The 23,379-nt window shown below is 39.4% G+C and overlaps 1 protein-coding gene across 2 annotated transcripts in view; it reads left to right on the forward strand.

Annotated features, from left to right (window-relative positions):
• Nucleotides 1-23,379, forward strand: part of cdh8 (cadherin 8) — a 100,432-nt gene that overhangs the window by 58,325 nt on the left and 18,728 nt on the right. For both annotated transcript variants that reach the window (XM_085290834.1, XM_085290746.1), the window contains exons 4-6: nucleotides 4,040-4,159; nucleotides 11,767-11,934; nucleotides 12,202-12,389. In XM_085290834.1, coding sequence (XP_085146960.1) covers nucleotides 4,040-4,159; nucleotides 11,767-11,934; nucleotides 12,202-12,389 — 476 coding nt within the window. The remainder of the gene's footprint in view (nucleotides 1-4,039; nucleotides 4,160-11,766; nucleotides 11,935-12,201; nucleotides 12,390-23,379) is intronic.

The raw sequence follows: 23,379 nt of genomic DNA on the forward strand, positions 1-23,379 counted from the left end.
AGTAGGAAACAGGTGAGACAAATCCCTTTAGACACCAAATAGCGCAATTACACGTTTCTTCCATGTATGTAACAGGTCTGACCAAGAATATGCAACACTTTTGAGGAAGAAAGATGTGTGCAAGACATTCTACTGAATAGTTTTCATATTCCATTGTAGGCTTTTTACATCCTTAATCCGTTCCTGCATGTTTTTTGTTTTTAGCAACCATTCATATTTTTCATCCCTGGACATTTATACTGTAGGTGTTGTGTTGCTATTATTGTAGTCGCCACAATGCTACAGGCTTCAAATAAAAGCCAGAGACAATATTCCTCCTACAATTGAGTTTCTGTGCCCATTGCCTGGCCTACAGCTGCATCCATTTCTGCAGTGTCCCTGAATTCTCTGCATTATCAAGGGGAAGGACGAGCTAATCTGCACTGATTTGAAACAGGACCAAAACACTGGCTTTCCTAATCCCTCATTTTTTTTTATCAGGGGTAGTGAGGAGCATTTTACCCCTGTGGGAGGGAAAGAAAGAGGGAGCTATTTCATGCCTCACTGGTTCCACTGTTTTTATGAAGATTTTTTTCCTACCCCTACTTCCCTACTTCAATCCATAGTGTAACTGAATTTCTAAAGCCTGTTTGCAATAGTCAGACACCTTTTAGAAGTACGAAGGTACTTTTCATAATTAGGGATGTGTAGATGGCTGCCTCCTCCCTCTGCAGTAGTAGTAATTTAACTTTAAGGCAGATAAGGCTCTGTATCTCTGAAAAAGGGAGGTGCAATTTCCTTGCTGTCTTTCATTTTATTCATTTGACAATTGGCAAACACCTATGGCACGCAGGATATAATTTGCTTCCTGAAAATACAGTACGAGCGCTCCAATTTGGATTAATGCACACATCTGTGAGATATAATTCAAATAATTATGTTTCCTTAAATTCTGTCAACCAATTTATGTAATACTTCATTCACTTATGTAGCACGTTTGTTGGAAATTTCCACTTTACATCAGGTGCTCTGGCAGGGCTGTCACATAGAGGCCCTCATACTGATTTTTCTTCAGTGCACATGCAGTTTCTGTTGAGTAGAGTTTGAAACATTAATAGATACTGAAATGTGAAAAATTTCTATTTAATGTAGACTGAGAACAGTTCATGTGAATGACAGTTTCAGCAGATAAAAGCAATGCATCTATTTAAGTGTATTAGCAGCTGAAACTCAAGTTGCGCTGGGTGTTGTTGTTTTTTTGTTTTGGTTCTTTTCTTCTTCTGTTTTTTTTTTTTTGTCAGTGCTAGTGCAGTGAGCAGAAACAGAGAAAAAGAGCTCATTGATCTGCTATGATCTAAACACTGCAAAAGGCATGGGGTGTAACAAGCTCAGGAAATTTACAAGGTAAGCCTTGGCAACACAACAGCACGGGTCATCATAAGACTATGAATTACTGGAACACCTCAGTCTCAGAGGACCACTTGAGGTTCTCTCCCTGTGAAATAATTGGGTTGCAACAGTGAAACTGCTACACCAGTTAGAGTGCAAAGGGGCTTTTGCTTTGTTTTGCTGTTACAAGACCGCAGACACGGCTGTGACTATTAATCAGCAGGTGACACGTGTAGCTGACGGCATAAAATGGGAGATAAGATCAAAAACTGCACCACATGGATGCGAAAGTCATCTTATTTGCAATTTTTTAACCCATTTTATTTTGCAGTTGGTAAACACTACTGAAGCTATTTGATGTGAATATTAAACATGTATTTTCAGATTGTTTGAGTCCTTATTGGTTAGAAGTAGTAAGTCATTACTGTGGTGCACACTGGTGAGCAGGCTTGATGAAAATTGTTTCGGTGCTTGTAGAAATAGCAGAAGATGATACACCAACAGAATACAGATGTCTGATTTGCGGGTTACACTTTGTAAACTATGGAACAACTGCTCATATTACATCTGGCAAATTTATTTTATTTTTTTATTTATTTTTCGTTATTTAATCCATAGCCGAACATCTGAATCAGAGTTCTGGAGCCAGAGCACTTAACTTGTCACAGGTCTTTGCGCAACAAGCATTTTCAGTTGCAGCGGACAGATTTAGGTGCCTGTGGCAGGACCTCCGCCGTCTGTGACTGGGGACATCTCACTTTGTTGTCAGAACACCTCTAAACATCTTTCACAGAAACAATTACCATACCATCTGTAGCTTTCTGCCAGCTTGTTGCTCACTGTCAGCACGTCGGGTTCTTTTCTCTTTTTTCTTCTCAAATGCTCTCCCACACCCTGAGACTCATGAGGAGTTAGGTCACTTTGGATTAAAATGGATGATTTTAATTACGCGAATTGCCTCTTTATATCAATATTTTCAGTGCTCGTTTTGTCCCGATACCTTTTGATGGACAGGTGAATGGTGGATTGAATTGCCACTAATGTATTTCCTGATTTGAGCATTTGACTGACTTGGAATATTGATGAAAGTCCTTGGATACATTTTACTTATAAAGACCTTATAAAGCTGGTGTAAAAAAGAAGTTTATTTATGTTTGAATACTGATGGTGTGAAGGTAATTCTTAATTGCTGTAATTGATAAAGAATGCTTGATATCCCATAAGAATTAAAAAATACATGAGCCAACACTTACACCAACACAGCCTTTAATTTTAAACTTAAAAACTTTTATTTGACAAACTAAACTTAATAAACACGCTACTTTAATGGAAGGAGAAGTGTTTTCTTTGTGGTTACATCCAAATATCAAATAACCATCAACAGAGTAATACTTATGCTGTCTGCTGTTCTGAAAGATCAAAAGCTGTGAAAAAAGTAGTCTAATTTGCCCATACATGTCTGCAATTGCTTTGCCTGCTATATTAATATCTAACACACAAATATATGTCACTGACACACTAGATGCCACAGAAAGGACAGTTAATTAACAATTAAATAACTTCTTTGCACACTTAACTGAAACTTTCATTATAAAATCTTCAGATCCATTTTTCATGCCATATTTGAGATCGCTGCAAAAAGTGCAGCCTTACCTAATGTCCACCCTACTGTTACTCATTTTATATTAAGATTTAAAAATCTAGTTGGTATTGATATGGTGAATAACCTTCAGTAAAAATAATAAATCATACAGCAATAGTACATTCATGTAGTTGTAAAAAGCATGATAATGTATTAAGTAATCCAAAGTATTCAGAATACGTTACTATCATTGAGTAACGTAACGGAATACGTTACGAAATACATTTTGGGACATGTATTCTGTATTCTGTAGTGGACTACATTTTAAAAGTAACCTTCCCAACACTGCCCACTGGCAACCTCTGGTCAAAACAGAAAAATGTTTCTGTTCGGCAAGTAGTTACTGGAGGTTCCTGGTTGTTGCCATGTGAAATCGCCCACAATTGGGTGCTGCACCAAACACTTCCTTGTGATTGCTTTTACTGCTAACAGATTGCTACGGTTACCCATAGTTTGAATGGAATACACTGACATGTCTGCACACACTCATCCAATCCGGCAAGAGAATGTTTGCTTCCAAAGCAGAAATTTCACACTTTAAAATGTATTGGTCGCAGTAGTAAGACAGAACAAATGTTATTTCCAGTTTGTATTGCAGTTTTCAATACTTGGCCAGTAGTGTCTGCAGAGTAGTCAGTGTTTTTCATGTAAATTTTCCATGTAAATGACCACTTCAGAAACCAGCTACAATGACCAATTTTATGACAACAAGCAACCTCAACTAGGCTCAACTAGGCTAATGGTTGCAGAATACACACTTATATCTTGCAAAAGGTGGTTACTAGGATTGTTCTCCAGGCCTCCACGAATGGGCCTTTAGCAACTGATTTTAAAGCAACCACTGGCAACCACTTGCATTCACTAGGCTGGTTTCTAGGCCTGTGTGATTGGGGCCTTACGTGGAACAAGATGGGATAAATGGGACTAGAGTCTCGTTTGGATTCACTCAGCACTTAGAATTTTAGTTTACAGAGACATGGAGATCATTTCCTGTAGGGATGTTTATACATTTGTCTTTCTGCACCACAGGTACCTCAGTTATCACAGTAACAGCTACAGATGCCGATGATCCGGTGTACGGAAACAGCGCTAAGCTAGTCTACAGCATACTGGAGGGACAACCATATTTCTCTGTTGACCCCAACTCAGGTAAGTCTAATTTCTTGATAATTGCTGAATTTTAGGCTTAAGCTAAAGTATTAGTTTGATCAAATACTCCATTGCGTTCATGAAGGAAAAGCTGATTAAACCTCAGATTCCAAGTCTTGTGTGAGTTAACAATCATGTGGGTTTAAAAATTCATGCATTTAAAATATTTGCACATGCAAACTAGGGAATTTATTTTATTTTAATTACATTTCCTTTGTTTTTAGGAGCCATCTGTGCAGGATGACATTTAGTTGCATATTAAGTAAAAAACAAAAGAAAAAAAAAAGGAAACATGCAATAGTTTATAGGTCTCGTGTAATCAGAGTGATTTTAAATAAGGAGAAAAAAATGGAGGGCACCTTTATGGAGCAGGCAAAGCCCTTTGTGCTGTTATTCATTGTTTGCTTGACAAAGCCTGACGAAGATTTCTGTGAGATCAAAACGTTGCTTCATTAAATTTAATGGGAGCTAATACAATGTGCAAGTCCTTTGTCTGCTTCTAACCAGTGGCGAGCATAATGTATTACAAAATGGAATGAATGAACACGGCGTTCATAACAGGACAAAAAGGAAAGAAATAGGTTTTACAGAGAGATGGTGATTCCATCTAAGGATTATTTCATAAGGCTTTTTCTTCTAGACAGGGCCATGCACATCAGGCCAGAACCTTTTAGTATTTAAACACTGTCCTTTTTCATTACCTGCTTTGATCTAGATAAATGAGCTTACAATGTCATCTCAGGTCAAGTTGTGGTATATCACTATGTGGACAAGTCTCTGGTTAAGTATGTCCAAATGACAGGAATAACTTTACCAAGGTCAAGCTTATGCATAAATCTAAGTATTTTAAGGACACACCTGAACTATAGGGACTGCTTTAAGCTTTATGGACCCAACTCTGTATCTGATCAGCTATCAAAAAGATTGAAAGTTTAAACAGTAACTGAAACATTTTGAAAGTTATCTCACTAAATAGCTGATAATATTTTAGAGGTTTTAGGGTTACGCAGCACAAATTGCATTAATACTTGACTGGATTTTTTAAGCCCTTTATAGTCACAAGGCTTAATTGTTTTCCCATTTAAAATCACTATAATAAAACACTGATGAGTTGAGTTGATGAGTTGATCCTGAACCCACTGCAAACCGGTGGCTGACTTGAAGTGGAGTTTTTTGCAGTAAGGTCCATTCATGATATGAAATACTGTGAGGAAGCTCCCCTTTATTGTGTTATTTAGGCTGTATACTTATCCACTCTAAAATATATTTTAATGGAAGTTTAGTTTAGTTTGGAACCGCTCATTTCTAATGTAGTCGACTTTCTGGTACCTCATATCTATAAGATAAGATAAGATAAGATAAGATAACCTTTATTAGTCCCACACGTGGGAAATTTGTTTTGTCACAGCAGGAAGTGGACAGTGCAAAAGTTATGACGCAAAAATTAGAATACAATAAGAATAAATACAGTACACAACTGTACAGAATAGAATAAAATAAAATACTATATACAGTAGAATAAAATAAAATAAATATACAATAAGATAAAAATAGAATACAAATACTATATACAACTGAGTAAAAATACAACGATGACAGAAAGGATTATTGCACTTAGTATTATTGCATATGTATGGATGTGTGTGCTTGATCAGTTAAAGTCTTTATTATGGAGTCTGACAGCAGTGGGGAGGAAAGACCTGCGAAATCTCTCCGTCCCACACCGTGGGTGCCGCAGTCTCCCACTGAAGGAGCTGCTCAGTGCTGTCACAGTCTGCTGCATGGGGTGGGAGACGTTGTCCAACAGGGATGACAGCTTAGCCGCCGTTCTCCTGTCACTCACCACCTCCACTGGGTCCAGAGGGCATCCTAGAACAGAGCTGGCCCTTCGGATCACCCTGTTCAGTCTCTTCCTGTCCCCAGCAGAGATGCTGCCGCCCCAGCAGACCACACCATAAAAGATAGCAGAAGCCACAACAGAGTCATAGAATTTCTTCAGGAGTGGGCCCTCCACTCCAAACGACCTGAGTCTCCGCAGCAGGTACAGCCTGCTCTGCCCTTTCCTGTAGAGGGCGTCTGAGTTATGAGTCCAGTCCAGTCTATTGTTCAGATGAACACCAAGGTACCTGTAGCTGTCCACAGCCTCAATGTGCTGCCAATACTTGGGATTCAAATACAAAATAAATACTAACAGAAGAGCTGAGAGTGATATCCTGCTTTTAACATGTGCACTGCTAGCAGGTGCTACAGGTTGAACTAATTCCAACAGGTGGAGATGCAACAGCTTCCCCACCTGCTTGCCCACCTGAGGTGATAGCAGTCTGTTGCATTGCATTTATGCATAAAGTGCAAACACCTTCTGTAAGGACTAAAAGAGGATATAGTCTGACACTTAACTATTATAACAAATGCTGTATGTCTCCATTATCATGCAACTTCAACTCTATTCAACAAAGCTGTAAGGGACAAAATTACATGTCTGTAAAAAGGCAGCCTGACAATGTAATAGTTTGAAAAGTTGTGTAAAAACATCAGTTCTGCAGGTAACTCAGACCATCTGTTTTTTTTATGCTTGTAGGTTATTGCTGCATGGGGGTGCTGTTAAATGTGGCTTCCTGGCTCACTCCCTTTTGCTACAATTCCCCTCTACAGCTGTTCATTCATGTACATTTATGTTTCAATATTTATACCATACGCAGTGGCAAACAAGTTTTTTTCCTGGGAGCATTGTAACTGTTCCAAGGGGTGTACAGATTTGATTGAAACAACAGATATGAATGTAATGGAGCAACTTGATAGAAATGAATGAAACACAAATATAGTCCACACACACTGGTTCATAATATATTGCATAACATATCATTTTGATTTAACAAAAAGACTATCTAAGTATGCAAAAATATTTTCATGAAATAAAAATAAAATATTGTATATTGGCAGTATTAATTAAGGGGGATCTTTATAATAAATTAACTAACCATGGCTTTTGTACTCAGTCACTCGGGATGGCACTGAACAATACTAAATGGACCTTATACATTCATAACCTTTTATAAAAGGAAGGATAGAATTTGCATGAATTTTCAATTCAATTCAGTTTCATTTCATTTATACAGCACCAAATCACAACAACATTTCCCTCAAGGTGCTTAATGTTGGAAGGTACAGATCCTACAATATTATAAAGAAAACAGAGAAAACCCCAACAATCATATGACCCGCTATCCGCAAGTGCTTTGGCCACAGTGGGAATGTATGTGGCTAAAGATACAATTCCAACTTTTTTCAGTGGATAAATCAAGCAATGAAGTGTAACTTGGATAAGTAACGTCAACACATTTGAACAGTGAACGGTACTGTACAGTTCCCCACGAGTTGCGTGGAATTCATTATTGAAACCCAAATGAGATTTATATGAGAGCTTTGCATCAGTGAGTTGCATGTTTTGCTCAGCTGACTTCAAGTCCTAAGTCCTAATGGGGCAGCACTCCTATGATGCTGTGGTCCATAACATCACTGGGTTATGAATTCCAAATAATGGCAATGATAATAATTACTTCTTCCTTTCACAAGGCAGACTCTTCAGCAGCGTCATGGTGCATAAAGTTATCTCAAAACATATTCTAGATTGGATCTTTAATTGCTTTTTCAGCTGACTTTTTAACATGTGTCTGTAAGCAATATGATTAAATAATGGTGAAATTACATTAATAAGAAATGAGATGGAAATTGACGGCTCACAATTTGGAAAACAACACACAATAAACAAGCTTCAAGAAAGGAGGACTCAAAATTTATGTACATAATTAGAATGAACTTTCATAATTTCAACACATAAAAACCGGGCTTGTCCTCACTGGTATAGGTGTCGTAATCTCGAAGCCTCTACAGCTGGACCTTGGGCTGTCGAGAAGGGGCTGAATGGACAGTTTAAGGATTAACATTCATGCTTTGTGTGATCGCTGTGCACATGCAGATGGCTCATTCAAGTGAGCCAGATGTTTTAATGAATGTTAATGAAAAATAAAAGGTAAGGGGAAAACAACCATTAGAATGCATTTGACACTTACAACACCACACTGGAAATGAAAAGCATTCAATAAATAAATAAACATCATGCCCCAATTCATCACTTGGTTAATGGTCGATGAAAAAAAAAAAGTTGAAACAAATATCTATGGAAATGAGTGTTTGTCTATCTTCCCTTTTCAGTGATTAGGAATTAATTTGAATAATTAACGATGATCAACAGAGATGACGGTGTTGCTTGTAGCAGGATGACGGAAGAGTGTGTGTGTGTGTGTGTGTGTGTGTGTGTGTGTGTGTGTGTGTGTGTGTGGAGGAGGAAAAGTAACTTGTTTGTGTAGCTCTTTTTCCTTATTGATTTGTTTGTTTGCATTTCAGATGGTAGGTCTACCTTGTTATTGCACATCAGAGCTCAGAGCTAAAATTAGAGAGAAGTAATTTAAAATCCTATTTCTCTATATAATATCTGCCTATTCATTAAAACTGCAATGACTTGGTGATGCTGATGAAATGCTGGTTTTACACACTTCATCTTTGAGGCCATCTAAGGGTGTCCCATGTAAGAGAGAGTATATACATGTAACACAAGAGCTGTGTTGTTGTGTTACTTTTTTAAAAACAATTTCAAATAGATTTTCTGTAATTATTCTTTCAAATAATATCACAAGTGTGTCCTTGGTGTAATCATCTATAGCTCTATTCATATCATTCTACTTCACTGATTTAAAAAAAAGAAAAAAAAAAGATTCTCGAATGTTTTCAAGCTTATTTTGTTGACGTGACAATACATGCGGTTCACTAAATGTACAAACATGTAGAAGTTTGGTTTTACCCAAGATACTTCCTCAATAATTTTATACATAGCATGTTTGTAACCAGTGTGTAACAAAAATAATAGACGATGGCCAAATCAGAAGACTTCAGGAATGTCAGGAGCCAAGAGGACGCCACAATGAAAACACAACCATATAAACGATGAAGCAATGCTTAAGTTGTATTAGAAATTTTTGTGCACTGTATTACAACTAACAACAATAACCAAAATAGTGTGCGGACACAGAGACCCCCAACAAATAAAGAAAAGAAAGTTAGACCCGGATCTTTTAAATTGTCAGTGTGATCCAGTTCAGGCCTGTTAGGTGATCTGGGCAGTTTATTGGTGTGAGCTCAATCCGATGATCGATGTATGATTTGCACAGTTTGTCCTACCACAATTCAGGCAACCAGACTGCAAGATTCAGTTCCATATGGGCTGTGGCTTGCCATCCATTGTAATGGAAGATCATTCTTCTTCTATGGATTTTCCAGAAGGTCTGTAATTCGAAGCTCTCTGTAGAGTCTCAGCTCCTTGATCTCCAAATCAAAAAACCTGACCTAAGAGTGAGGTCAGAGTTACTCCAAATGAACATTGTACATACTTAACTAACAATTATCCATAAACATTTCTGCTTCAGGGAAAAAGCATGAACAAAATCAGTTTCAAATTTCTGTTTCTAACGTGTTGTACAACTATCAAATTCAAAATTTTTTGCGTTACGTGGCAATGTAGTTATCACCAATCATAAAACTAAAATTAATCAGGTCCATAGATCTAATCCACACTGCTCCTAGCAGAAGAATCAATATACTCTCCTCCTTGTTAATTAACAGCAATGGTGAATAAAAATAACACAACAAAACATTTCAATGCAACAGGTATGCATGCTGTTTTTCTTAACCTACAATAGCTAATAAGTTCTCAGATAACAGTGAACAAACAGGATTGTGAGTTTAGATAGTACCCGCTAGCTACTTGCACAGGACCTTCACCGTTAGCGTTTGTTTCCCAAGCGAACAACATCAACATTTCAGCAAGCCGATCAGCGGCTATAACAGTTCAGTTACTCACCAGTGCAAAGCACTGTGTATTCATAAAAACAGCTTCGGGTCTCCAAATCAGCAACCACGTTCCTCTTACAGGTGCAGCTATGGCGGGTGTGGGCTAAGCAGCCTTACTAGCATAACCAAACAGGAACAGTCAAGGCGAGAAAAACAATCCCATTGGTTAAGGACTGACATTGTGCATCCAGGTCAGAAAATAACCTTTGTTAAACAAAAATAAATAAATAACAAAAATAAAGTACATTGAACCCTGTGGAGTATACCAGGCCTAAGCACACACACGCAGATCCGTATTGCCAAGGACCACATTTATTGATATTAACACAGCAGATAATATGACGCACAGACTGACAGCTCTCGATCCCAGCTGATGTGTCTCTTTTCCCTTAGCGCCCTCCACTCCTCTCCGCCTCACTATATAAAGGGAAGGAAAACCACCATCAGTCCAAAATCGCCATGAGCTGTTCTTACCAGCACCGCCCCGTCGAGCTCACTGCACCACTCCTCCCGTGCAGCCGCGCCCCGGACCACACCTCCGCCACAAACCCTTCAACACAAAATAACTAAATTTTATACAATTGTTTAATTAGAAAATGAGTTAATTTGAAATGTAAGTTTTATACTTTCAGCTGTTTGTAGAAGCAGGAAAAAAAGTCAAGCAGAATTACTGCTAATAAAACACAAGCAAAAATCAAGACATCATATTTGGTGGACAGAAAAATCCCATTCAAGGTTAGAACATGGGAGTAGTAATCAATTACCCCAGTGTTATCAACTGGTCCAAGTCACATTGGTCTTTCCACCCCACAGTCACTAAATGTATATTTTTCTTGTGAAAATAATAATAACATATTTGAAAAAGACTTCCTTTAATAAATTACTCGAATAACAAGGGCATTGTTTTTTTTTCAGTACAGTCTTACTGAAGAGGTGTCCAACTATTGTCCTTCATTTTCTCTTTTTGTTTAAATCGTCTGTGTCCTCCAAAAGCACAACTGACCCTGAAATTTCTCTGAGGAAAAATCTATCTGTAGAATAAAATGCAGACACAGACAACATTCTAACCCCTCCCATGTTTCCCATCATAGCCAAGCATATTATCATTGTCTGAGGCAGCTCAGGACCAAGGCAGGGTGTCATGCCAAAGCCTGGCTTTTATGAGGGGTTTTATATTCATTTGATGATCCTGCGGGCCTCTGTTTCCTGAGTGGATTATCCGTATATGCCGGTGCTGAGCCCTTTTTATATTCAGTGCTGCGGCAGAGTCAATAAGGTCCATTCTGCATACAATATTCAAGATTATACAAGACAGACAGCATAATTCACACTCAATCAGAATACAAATGACTTCAGACGGTGGAACAACACATTCAAAAACAAACACAGCTGATTCTCAGTGCTGCGACTGGCTCAGTCGTGGGCACCTTACTACATTCACTCAGACTGTGCTTTTTCTGAGACTAAGCCTGCAGGGAAATCTTTAACCCTGCTGGGTATGGGGTTCATGTTTGGTAAGGTCATGGTCTAAAATAATGCATGTTATAAACTGGGGAATAATGTGAGCATGAAGGTGACTGCATGCCTTTTTTTCCTTGCGCTTCCTTACGTTTACTCACATGAGCATCATTACAATTATGTGCAGAGTATATCAGTCAAATTTATAATTGGGTGAATGTGTTATGAACTGTTTCCACCTCCAGCAACCATAAGAATTGCTCTGCATGGGATGGATCGTGAGATGAGAGAGGATTATCAGGTGGTCATTCAAGCTAAAGACATGGGAGGTCACATGGGTGGTTTGTCTGGAACTACTACTGTCAGCATCACACTACAAGACATCAATGACAATCCACCAAAGTTCTCTAAAAGTAAGTAACTTCATAACCTTACCCATCCCAAATTGAATAAAGAGGGAAAAGAAATTACTGCTGCTCTAAATGAGCATTTCTCTGATTGGTAATAATTAGGAAAAATAAATGTTATTTTGTAAATGTCATCATACATGCTCCTCAGAAACTAATTCCTCTAACTGTGAAATGTCTAATGATGATGCAGTAGTGTAATATGCTTCGGTAATTGTGCTTAATTTGATCAACGTTTCTAGAAACCAAAAAGCTGTGTCTGTTCATCCTCAGGTTTGTATGAGTTTGTGATCCCTGAAGACCTACCATTAGGGAAAGAGGGTGGCAAGGTGAAAGCAAATGACCGCGACATCGGTGAGAATGCCAAGTCGACGTACAGCATCATCGAAGGAGACGACCAAGGCGTGTTTGAGATTATTACGAACGCAACGACACAGGAAGGGATTCTACAGCTCAGAAAAGTAAGACCTAGATGATGTCAGGATAAGAGCTGATTGGCTTTTTTTCTGTCTCTTTCTTTTCTGTTTCTATAATCAATTTAAGTAAATCAGTTATTTTACTTCCCATACATATAAGTCAATACAGTATAAAGATTGATGTTTAAATCCCCTTCTCAGTAGGTCTCGTTCTTCTGTACTTCTTCTAGCGATTTTTTTTCATATGCTTTTAGAGAAGGCAGTACTCAACAGTACACCATCAAATATTAAACACTGAAAGCCTTCCCCCTGAGTAGCTTGGAGGCTAAAGGAGCATTTTTTTTAATACATTTCTAAAACCTACTTTTCTTTTATTCAGAAAAATCTATGAAAGAAGATAAATAGTAGGAATAAGTTTAAAGGTAATTTTTAACAATATTCTTTTTGCCAGAAGTAATGCAGACTGTGTGTGAATTGACATTAAGTTGGAGAATACGTTGGACTAAGAGTTGAGAGAAGACACTTTTATTTTGCATTACAGTCCATTCAGTTGTATTTCTCTTAGCTCAAGGTAAACTGGTACATATTGTAAATTTGTTCTCCCCACATTCAAAGTTTGCTCAAATTCAGTTTTGCTGGCATCATCACCATAAGAGCAGATGGACTGAACACAAAACTGCAGTGCGAAAGTTTGGCCCTAAAGTAACTTTAGTAAAACAGTTGCTTGTTAATTGCCTTGTTCAAAGGTACAGTTGCAATATTTTAGAGAAGAAAAGGCAATGCTCATTGTTCATCAAGATGTTTTCAGATGTATGGTTTTGAGAAAAATCAAAGAATATTATTTCTGTCACAAAATGTAACCTTTCACCTCGAGGCAGTACATCAGGCCAACAGTACAGCATATAAGACTCATCCCGTGCTGCTAGTAGAACAAGTATCCAAGAATCCCAGCAATTTTCATACATTATTATACATTATTATACATTTTTAGCCACGGAATATCAATATTTCCTCCAGGTTCAGAGCTTGAGAAGTTTAGATGTCATCACTTGCCAGTAAACACTTAGAGCACCCCCTCCCATACCGTGCTTAATACCAAAGTATAATAAATTCAAATTTGAAAAGTACAATGCATTTTAATAACCTGCAGGAAAATCTGGATGCACCTGTATCACAAGGACATCTGTAGAAAATCAAACTGAGATTTCAACAATATCAAACATACCACTGCACATGCTATTTATAAATCTATTATATATGTATGTATTCTATATATTCAAAGTCCACAGAAGCTCAGCTTGGTAGAAGATATTTACATAGACTGAATCATACACATGATTGATGGAGGAGGGTTTTAAGTCTTAAGTCATGGTTGGTTCAGTGTCTGCTGAGGACTACGTATCATTCAAATGCACAATGCTTTTGCATTGTGATGTAAAATGACATTACCCCAAGGACATGTGGTGTGACTTTGTCAAAGTGTGAACAATGAACTGTGTGGGGGTGGAATGTATAAGAGCTAAGGCAATCTGCTGGGACTACAATTCATTGCCACTAAAGAAAACATCAGCGCTGCAGAACAAACTTGACACAAAGTCATAAAATCTCTAACTGTTGACAAAGCAAATGTCAAATGTGTTAGTCTTTTAGGCAACCTCCACTTCCATGTCCCACAGAGACACTCAGTCTTCCCATGTCTACTCAGTTTTCTCTCTGTGGCCCTGAGTTTGCTGCCTACATAACTGAAGCAAGATAGATGATAATGCACTGGGAAAGTAGCAAGACATTTGCACACTCACTGTTTTCTCATCCCTCCAGATGACAGTGTCTCAAGTTGAAAGGAATTTACGAAGCAGTTGTTTCACTTTTCTTCTTCTATTCTGTACCTTCACCACTTATCCACCATCCAGTGTGACAGATTAAACCTTTAACATAACGTTTTTTCCCAAACACGCCTAGTCTCTGTCAACAAGGGAACACGTCTATGAACTCCCATCTAATGCAGAATTAAAATTATTAAAGATACTTTGCGGCAAGGTTAAATCATATTGATCTGAGGCTGGAGAGGCACAAACCAGGGGAGAGATTCTTTTCTGTTTGAGTTTTAAGCTTTTTATCTACTAGCCCCCAGGCCTGTCGAGAGATGTTAGTGGGATGCTGAGCTTTCACCCCTGCAGCCAGTGCTGAACTTTGAAGTCTCTAAATGGCCTGTGTGTACATACTGATTTGATGCTAACGCTTGAGTGAGAAAGAAGAATGACACGGTGGGGTGGGACACGACAGCAAAGATAGTGTTAACACTGAAAAAACAGGAACGGTTCTTCTTTTGCTGTTTGTGCCTTTTCTTTATCTGTTTTAAATACTTGCAGATGTTCAATTAAGCTATGTTGTTTGGTGGGAACATTGGAGAATATAGCATGACTATGCAAAGTTTGCTGCGTAATGTCTCGTAGTTCTACTCATTTGATTTTGCACTCATGAATCTCTCAACACTAGCTCCATAACAGTGCCGCCATGCATGCTAATAAAAATCAAAGTGGCTCTCCCTGGACTATTCAGTGAAAGCACTCTGTTTGTTTATTGAATTAATAATTTGAACTGGTCATAATATGACTTGTATTCTGTTTTCATGCTATTAAATAGTTTTAAAATAGAAGTTTGAATAGATGCTTTATTTGATTTTGCAATTTGTATCAAAAAATAATTAAAATTACTTAGTAACAATGGTAATTAAAGAAGCTGTTTACAACTATGTTTTCCTTAAAGTGGATTTGGTATAATTAAATATGCCTCAAAGCCTCTCTCTTCCCCTTTGCTGTTAGGACACTGGAAACAAATGTAATGAGTTCTTTCTACATAATATCACATGGGAGTTATACTGAAATATGTTAACAAGAGAAAAGCAAACCCATGTGAGTAGTAAGCAAGCAAGCAATTTATTTATATAGCGCTTTCAGATCAGCCACGAGCTGAACACAAAGTGCTGTACACTTGACATGCCAAACATGATACATTGAGCATGTTAAAAAAAATGAGAAAAATAGTAATAATAATATAAGATAAGTAATATATATATAAACACATTTAAAACAATAAAATCAGCACATTAGATTAAAACAATAAAATCAGGGTCAGACTGTGTCATAAGCCAAAGAGTAAAAATGAGTTTTAAGACGTGTTTTAAAAGTGGACAGTGAAGGGGCCTCTCTAATGTGCTGGGAAAGATTGTTCCACAGATTAGGAGCAGCAATAGAGAAGGCCCTGTCCCCTCTGAGCTTCCTCTTGGACCTGGGTACCTCCAGGAGCAGCTTGTCAGCTGACCTGAGAGACCTGGGGGGTGAGTAAGGATGCAGAAGCTCAGAGAGGTAAGTTGGGGCAAGACCATTTAAACATTTAAACACAAACATGAGAATTTTAAAGTGAACTCTAAGATATACAGGCAGCCAATGGAGTGAAGCCAGGACGGGAGTTATGTGCTCTCTTTTACGAGTTCTGGTTAAAAGTCGTGCAGCAGAATTTTGGACCAGCTGCAGACGAGAGAGAAGATGCTGACTAACTCCATAATATAGTGCATTACAGTAATCTAAACGACATGAAATAAAAGCATGGATTACCGTTTCAAGATGCGGCTGAGATAAAATAGGTCTTATCTTTGCCAAGCGCCTTAGATGATAAAAACTGGACTTGACAGTACCCCTAATTTGACTATCTAATTTAAAATCACTGTCCATCTTAAAACCCAGGTTTGTAACAACAGATTTAAAATACTCTGCCAGGGGTCCCAAATCAATAGCGGAGGGTTCACAAGGTCCACTAGGACCAAACAGAATGACCTCAGTTTTGCTGGAATTGCATCTTAGAAAGTTTAGGGACATCCAAGATTTAATGTCTTCTAGACATGCTAAAAGTGGCTTAATAGAGAAGGCATCGTTCTGCTTCAGAGGCAGATAGATCTGACAGTCGTCAGCATAGCAGTGGAAGGATATTCCATGCCTTCTGAGAATGGTTCCCAGGGGCTGTAAATATAATGAAAAAAGCAGAGGCCCTAAAATTGAGCCCTGCGGGACCCCAGACTGAAAAGTGGCAGAGGAAGACTCATACCCTAAAAAGTTAACACTAAAAGTTCTGTCGCAAAAATAAGACCTAAACCATTTCAAAGCAGTACCACGAATGCCTGCAAGATGGTGCAAGCGAGACAGTAAAATGTTGTGATCTACAGTGTCAAAGGCAGCTGTTAGGTCAAGGAGGACAAGAACAACATGATTGCCAGAGTCACAGGAAAGGAGGATATCATTAAAAACCTTTAAGAGTGCTGACTCCGTGCTATGCAAGTTTTTAAAACCTGATTGAAAGACCTCCAGGATACCATTCTCATTTAAAAAATCCATCAATTGGCAATGTACAATTTTCTCTAAGATTTTAGACATAAAAGACAACTTGGAGATAGGTCTGTAGTTAGCCAATACAGTGTGGTCCAGGGCAGGTTTCTTAAGCAAGGGTTGTACTACCGCATGCTTAAAATTAGCAGGGACTACACCAGATATTAAACTGCTGTTTATAACACTAAGAACAGCCTGGCCTATGCTAGGAAAAATCTCCTTAAAAAATTGTGGTGGGACAGGATCATTTGGGGAACCAGAGGGCCTCAGGTGGCCAACCACATCCTCTAAATAAGAAAGAGACACAGGCTCAAACTGGTTAAAAACAGCAGAGCAAGGGATCAAGACAGAGGGGTCAGACTCAGGAGAAGAAATGAGAGCCCACGTGGTTGCAACCTTCTCAATGAAAAAACACATAAAATCATTAGACAGTTTATGAGAGGCCTCCAAACAGTCACTTTGTGGAGCATTTAAGACTAAGTCAATAGATTTAAATAACACACGTGGATTGTGACTGTTGGAGGAAATGATCTTTGAGAAGTATTTTCTTTTAGCCTCTTTGATTGCATCCTGATAGAGGCGCCAGCAGTCCTTTAGGATTTGAAGAGACACCTGCAGTTTGTCCCTCTTCCATCTGCGTTCAGTCCGAGTGGCGTCATTAAACCAAGGATCGGTTTCAGCCTTGGGCTTCCTGGTTTTTAATGGTGCCACAGAGTCCAGAATGGTTAGGCAAGAAGATTGAAACCAGGAGCTGAGGTTCTCTGTGTCCAAGGGAGTACGATCGGCAGGGATAGACAGCTGGTTAAAAGCAGTTGAGAACTGGGCAGCAGTGAAAGGGTTAATAATCCGACAGCGGCGAACAGGAGCACCGGTTTGAGCTGTAGTGCGTGAAAACACAGCATCAAATAATACAGCCATATGGTCAGAGAAAGCAGTGTCAGTCACTTCCACATTAGACACAGGTAGACTGTGTGACAAGACCAGGTCTAGTGTGTGTCCGTGTTCATGTGTGGGACCAGGTACGGACTGGACCAGATTAAAAGAGTCAATGAGGCTTAAAAACTCCTTCACCAGAGGTTTATCAGGACAGCAGACATGGATATTAAAATCTCCCACAATAAGAACATGATCGTAGTTGGGCATAATCCCAGCTAGAAATTCTGAAAAGTCATTTATGAAATTCTTATTGTATTTAGGGGGACGATAAATAACAGCAAAGAGCACAGAGTTAGAGCGATTAACTTCAAAACACGTGAGCTCAAAGCTGGAAAACGAGGGCTGTAAAACACACTGTTTACATTTAAAATCCTTTTTAAAAACAACCGCCGTACCTCCTCCTCTCCCTGATGTCCTTGGTGTGTTAAAATAGGAACAACCCGCTGGTAAGAGTTCAGATAAAGTACTGGACTCACCAGTATTAAGCCAAGTCTCCGTGACACACATGAAGTCTAGTTTCCAGGAGGTGAATAACTCATTCAGAATAAAAGATTTGTTCACCAGCGATCTGGTGTTTACCAGCCCAATCCTGACAGGAGCCGGGGATGAGGTAAAAACCCCAGCGGCACAGGGGGTCCGACACAGCGGCCTCAGATTGCGGAGGTTCGCCCGGCGCACGTTGAGCCGAGGGGGACAGGGGTCACGGAGGAGCGGCGCATCATCCTGGCAGACCACGGGGATGAGGCAGGAACCCACGGGGTCCAGGAAACGTCGGTGCACAAAAACTCCAGGAAATAATCTCTGTATTCCTTTGACGGTAGTGGGATGGTGTGCTAAAGAGATCTTGAGTTTAACCAGCCGACCACTGCGCCTACCCCGACGTCTACGCCGGGGAGGTAGCATGACTGCACGGCATGGGCAAGTTGGGATATGTGACAGCAACGGACACCATGAATTCTGACCTCCGTTAGAAAATGGAGCTGTATTTTGTCCAGAACTTCGGAGGTTCAGAAGCGATTGGCGATCGTACACCAGTAATGACCCGATTTCTTGAGTGACACACGACAGGAGCAATATAAAAATAAACAAAACTGACAGCGACAGACGAGCAGCCACGTACACCGGCGCCATCTTTACTTTTAGAGTAGTAGTAGTAGTGAGTAACTATATTGTAAAGAAAGAAAATTGCTGTACTTATACCAAGTTCACTTTAATCTCAGACTGCAGCCTTATTTTTTGTTTCCTAGCAAAATTAAAAGTAGAATGAGAGGCAGACACATAAACTGTCAGGCCCTTATACTGTGGAACCAGCTTCCAGTTTGGATTCAGGAGGCAGACACCCTCTGTATTATTAAGATTAGTCTGAAAACTGGTAACCCTGAACTCTCCCTTAGTTATGCTAATTATGCTTATGTCCCAGAATGCACTGGATGTTTCCTTTTCACACATTTTTTCTTTCTTTTTCTTTTTTTTAAACATTAGCAATTGCTAAACTCTCTCTCCTAAATTTGCCTCTTGTCCTGTCTCTCTCTCTGCCACCTCCTCTTTCCCCTCACCCCCAATTGTTTACAATAATGTGGCAGATACAGTGGGGCAAAAAAGTATTTAGTCAGCCACCGATTGTGCAAGTTCCCCCACTTAAAATGATGACAGAGGTCAGTAATTTGCACCAGAGGTACACTTCAACTGTGAGAGACAGAATGTGAAAAAAAATCCATGAATTCACATGTTAGGATTTGTAAAGAATTTATCCGTAAATTAGGGTGGAAAATAAGTTTTTGGTCACCTCAAACAAGGAAAATCTCTGGCTCTCACAGACCTGTAACGTCTTCTGTAAGAAGCTTTTCTGTCCCCCACTCGTTACCTGTATGAATGGCACCTGTTTGAACTCATCATCTGTATAAAAGACACCTGTCCACAGCCTCAAACAGTCAGACTCCAAACTCCGCCATGGCCAAGACCAAAGAGCTTTCGAAGGAAACCAGGAAAAGTATTGTAGACCTGCACCAGACTGGGAAGAGTGAATCTACAATAGGCAAGCAGCTTGGTGTGAAAAAATCAACTGTGGGAGCAATCATCAGAAAATGGAAGACATACAAGACCACTGATAAGCTCCCTCGATCTGGGGCTCCACGCAAGATCTCATCCCGTGGGGTCAAAATGATCATGAGAACGGTGAGCAAAGATCCCAGAACCACACGGGGGGACCTGGTGAATGACCTGCAGAGAGCTGGGACCAAAGTAACAAAGGTCACCATCAGTAACACACTACAACGGCAGGGAATCAAATCCCGCAGTGCCAGACGTGTTCCGCTGCTGAAGCCAGTGCATGTCCAGGCCCGTCTGAAGTTTGCCAGAGAGCACATGGATGATACAGCAGAGGATTGGGAGAATGTCATGTGGTCAGATGAAACCAAAGTAGAACTTTTTGGTATAAACTCAACTCGTCGTGTTTGGAGGAAGAAGAATACTGAGTTGCATCCCAAGAACACCATACCTACTGTGAAGCATGGGGGTGGAAACATCATGCTATGGGGCTGTTTTTCTGCCAAGGGGACAGGACGACTGATCTGTGTTAAGGACAGAATGAATGGGGCCATGTATCGTGAGATTTTGAGCCAAAACCTCCTTCCATCAGTGAGAACTTTGAAGATGAAACGAGGCTGGGTCTTCCAACATGACAATGATCCAAAACACACCGCCCGGGCAACAAAGGAGTGGCTCCGTAAGAAGCATTTGAAAGTCCCGGAGTGGCCTAGCCAGTCTCCAGACCTCAACCCCATAGAAAATCTGTGGCGGGAGTTGAAAGTCCGTGTTGCTCGGCGACAGCCCCAAAACATCACTGCTCTCGAGAAGATCTGCATGGAGGAATGGGCCAAAATACCAGCTACTGTGTGTGCAAACCTGGTAAAGACCTATAGTAAACGTTTGACCTCTGTTATTGCCAACAAAGGTTATGTTACAAAGTATTGAGTTGTATTTTTGTTATTGACCAAATACTTATTTTCCACCCTGATTTACGAATAAATTCTTTACAAATCCTACCATGTGGATTCATGGATTTTTCTTTCACATTCTGTCTCTCACAGTTGAAGTGTACCTCTGGTGCAAATTACTGACCTCTGTCATCATTTTAGGTGGGGGAACTTGCACAATCGGTGGCTGACTAAATACTTTTTTGCCCCACTGTAACAGCCTCTCCTTGTGCCTGTTTCTGCTGGACGTTTCGTCTTTTTAAAAGGGAGTTTTTCCTTCCCACTATCACTAAGTCCTTGCTCATAGAGAGTTGTGTGATTTTTGGGATCTCTTTGTAAGCTTGTTGGATCATAAGCTTGTAATATTAAATGCCACTGGTGCTATATAAATAAGAAGCAGCTCAGAAAAGTACTTTTAAGCCTGCAATAATCACCATCTTTATAATATGGAATTGGTTTCTCAAAGTTAGACTCATATCATTTTTTTAACCTCAACAAAATTCTAAAATTATATTAACTAAACACCTGCTAAAGCATAGAATAGCCATTTGCTGAAACATAATTTAATTACATATATCCGTGTTAAATTTAAAAAAGCAAAATGAAACCACAGCTTTAATGGGCCAAAATGTTTGCTGAGATGATAATGATATACAGATGAAATGCCATTCCAAAAATAATTCATATTAAAATTTAGGTCTTCCCCATTTCTCCATTTCCATAGAATATTTTTCAAGTGTCCAGCCAAACATTATAAAAGCTCTTACTCTCCACTACCTCTGAATTAAAGCGTAATCCATTGGCTCAAGATCCAGCCACACTCTGTACTTTCTCAGCACAGAAGGCAGGATCAGTGAGAGAGAAAAAGAAGGGATGGCAGAAGAGGGTGGGTGTCAAGTGAGGAGGAGGGTGAGGAGGAAAAGAAGAGGAGGTTAATAATGAGTGTTCCAAAGAGCTCCTCCGACCGTGGAGAGGCCTCAGAGCCTTTGGTCTACTAGTGGCCTGATGACAGAAATGTAGAAGTGTGGAAGTCAGAGCCTCAGGTCACTTCCAGCGTCCCTCCGGCTCTTGCTGGTGTCTCAAAGCTGGGCCCCAAGACACTCCTCCACCCACCTGCACATTCTGGCCCCTGATCTCTCAGCACTGGCCCTCTAGGAGCTCAGGGGCAATTCCTCTTTCGCACTCCTACCTTCTCTAACTGAATACATTTCTCGTTTTGTTCATCTCTCTCTTCCAAGTCCTTCTCTCTCCCCCAAGCCAGCTCTTGTCCCCTCAAGCGGCAAGGCCCAGTTTTGATTTCCCTATAAATCCTGGTTATGGAGCGTGGAAGTGACTTGATCCCATTATTCTAGTAGTATGAGAGCGACCAGAGGTGATTCAGAATGAAATTGTGACAGTCTGGGGTGCCCTCAGAGATGCCAAGAGAGTAAAATTGTTACTATCCTCTTTCTTTGAAATATTAATGATGGGCCATCAATTGAGAAAAAAAAAAAAAAGATTAAATAGATATTCGAGTCACACAATGAGATGTTCCTGTACAAAGTGTTTTTATTTCCCTCTGTAAAATTACTCCTTTCATTGGTAGTCTTCTATAAACACCTGTCTCATTTACATTCTGTGAGCTGGTTGTGATAGCAGTATGAAAGTGCCAATAATCTACTCTAACTGAAAGCTTTAGCGATGAGATTTCGGTTCTTTCATGTTGATAATGGTTGAAAAATATTTTCAGGTTATATAACTCTGGAAATTGCACAGTGACTAATTGATGTGTTGTGATGTTGAAATAAATTCTGGCCAAATAAAATGGCTTGCTAGAATATACAAATAGCTTAGACATTATCATAGGCAGTCACAATCTCTTCAAAAATAATGTCTGTGTGCAATATGAATATGCTTAGAGCCGGTTAAAGCAAGTGTCGTTAAGAGTACGGTAAGTTTTTACACGCTGAGACTTTGAGTGTGATTTGCTGGTCTTGGCACCGATGCTGCCAGGGGTTTGGGGACACGTAAAAAACAAATATATTGGTTCTCGCCACTTTAATGCTAGATAAATAGTTTTTTGGGTTTTTTTTATATTGTGTGTGATTGATGAGATATGTGCGAGCCATGTTATTTACATTTTAACAATTTAATGATAACATTATTAGATTTTTGATTGATTGATTGGTACCTTACACCAAATACATTATTATTAATTATAATAATATTATTAATTTTAACAGATTTTTTAAAATAATGTATTATTATAAAATTATTTAATTATTTAAAATTTTACATTTAGGAACATTAATAATAATGTTGTAGCCACAGCTGTCCTGGGACAGACTGACAGAGCGACGCTGCCATATCGCGCTATCGGTCCCTCTGGCCATCACCAGTAGGCGGTAGGTGAAGCGTCTTGCCCAAGGAACCGGCAACCGGCAACCTTCCGGTTACATGACGAACTGCCAACTCTTTGAGCCACGATCACCCCATTAGAGAAATATACCTAATTATCAAACATAAAAAGTTGTAGTAAACACTTTTAGACTCTTTTTATGTTTTTATAACCTGGCAGAGTTCGAGGTAATATTAATTGGATTGTATATAGTTAATTAGATTAAAAGGGTAAATGTAGGTTCCCTATACTCCAGCTCCAAAAACACAGGCTCTTACATGTCACCTAATAAAACCCACCATTGTCTTTCATTGGACCCTTACTGCATAGTGAACATCCATACCTTTCAAACACCAGCTGCAATTAAA

Source organism: Mchenga conophoros, linkage group LG1 (assembly GCF_057382185.1).
Source record: "Mchenga conophoros isolate Kocher_MC1m ecotype Shallow Benthic linkage group LG1, M_conophoros_male_GT1.1, whole genome shotgun sequence".
Taxonomy (NCBI): Eukaryota; Metazoa; Chordata; class Actinopteri; order Cichliformes; family Cichlidae; genus Mchenga; species Mchenga conophoros.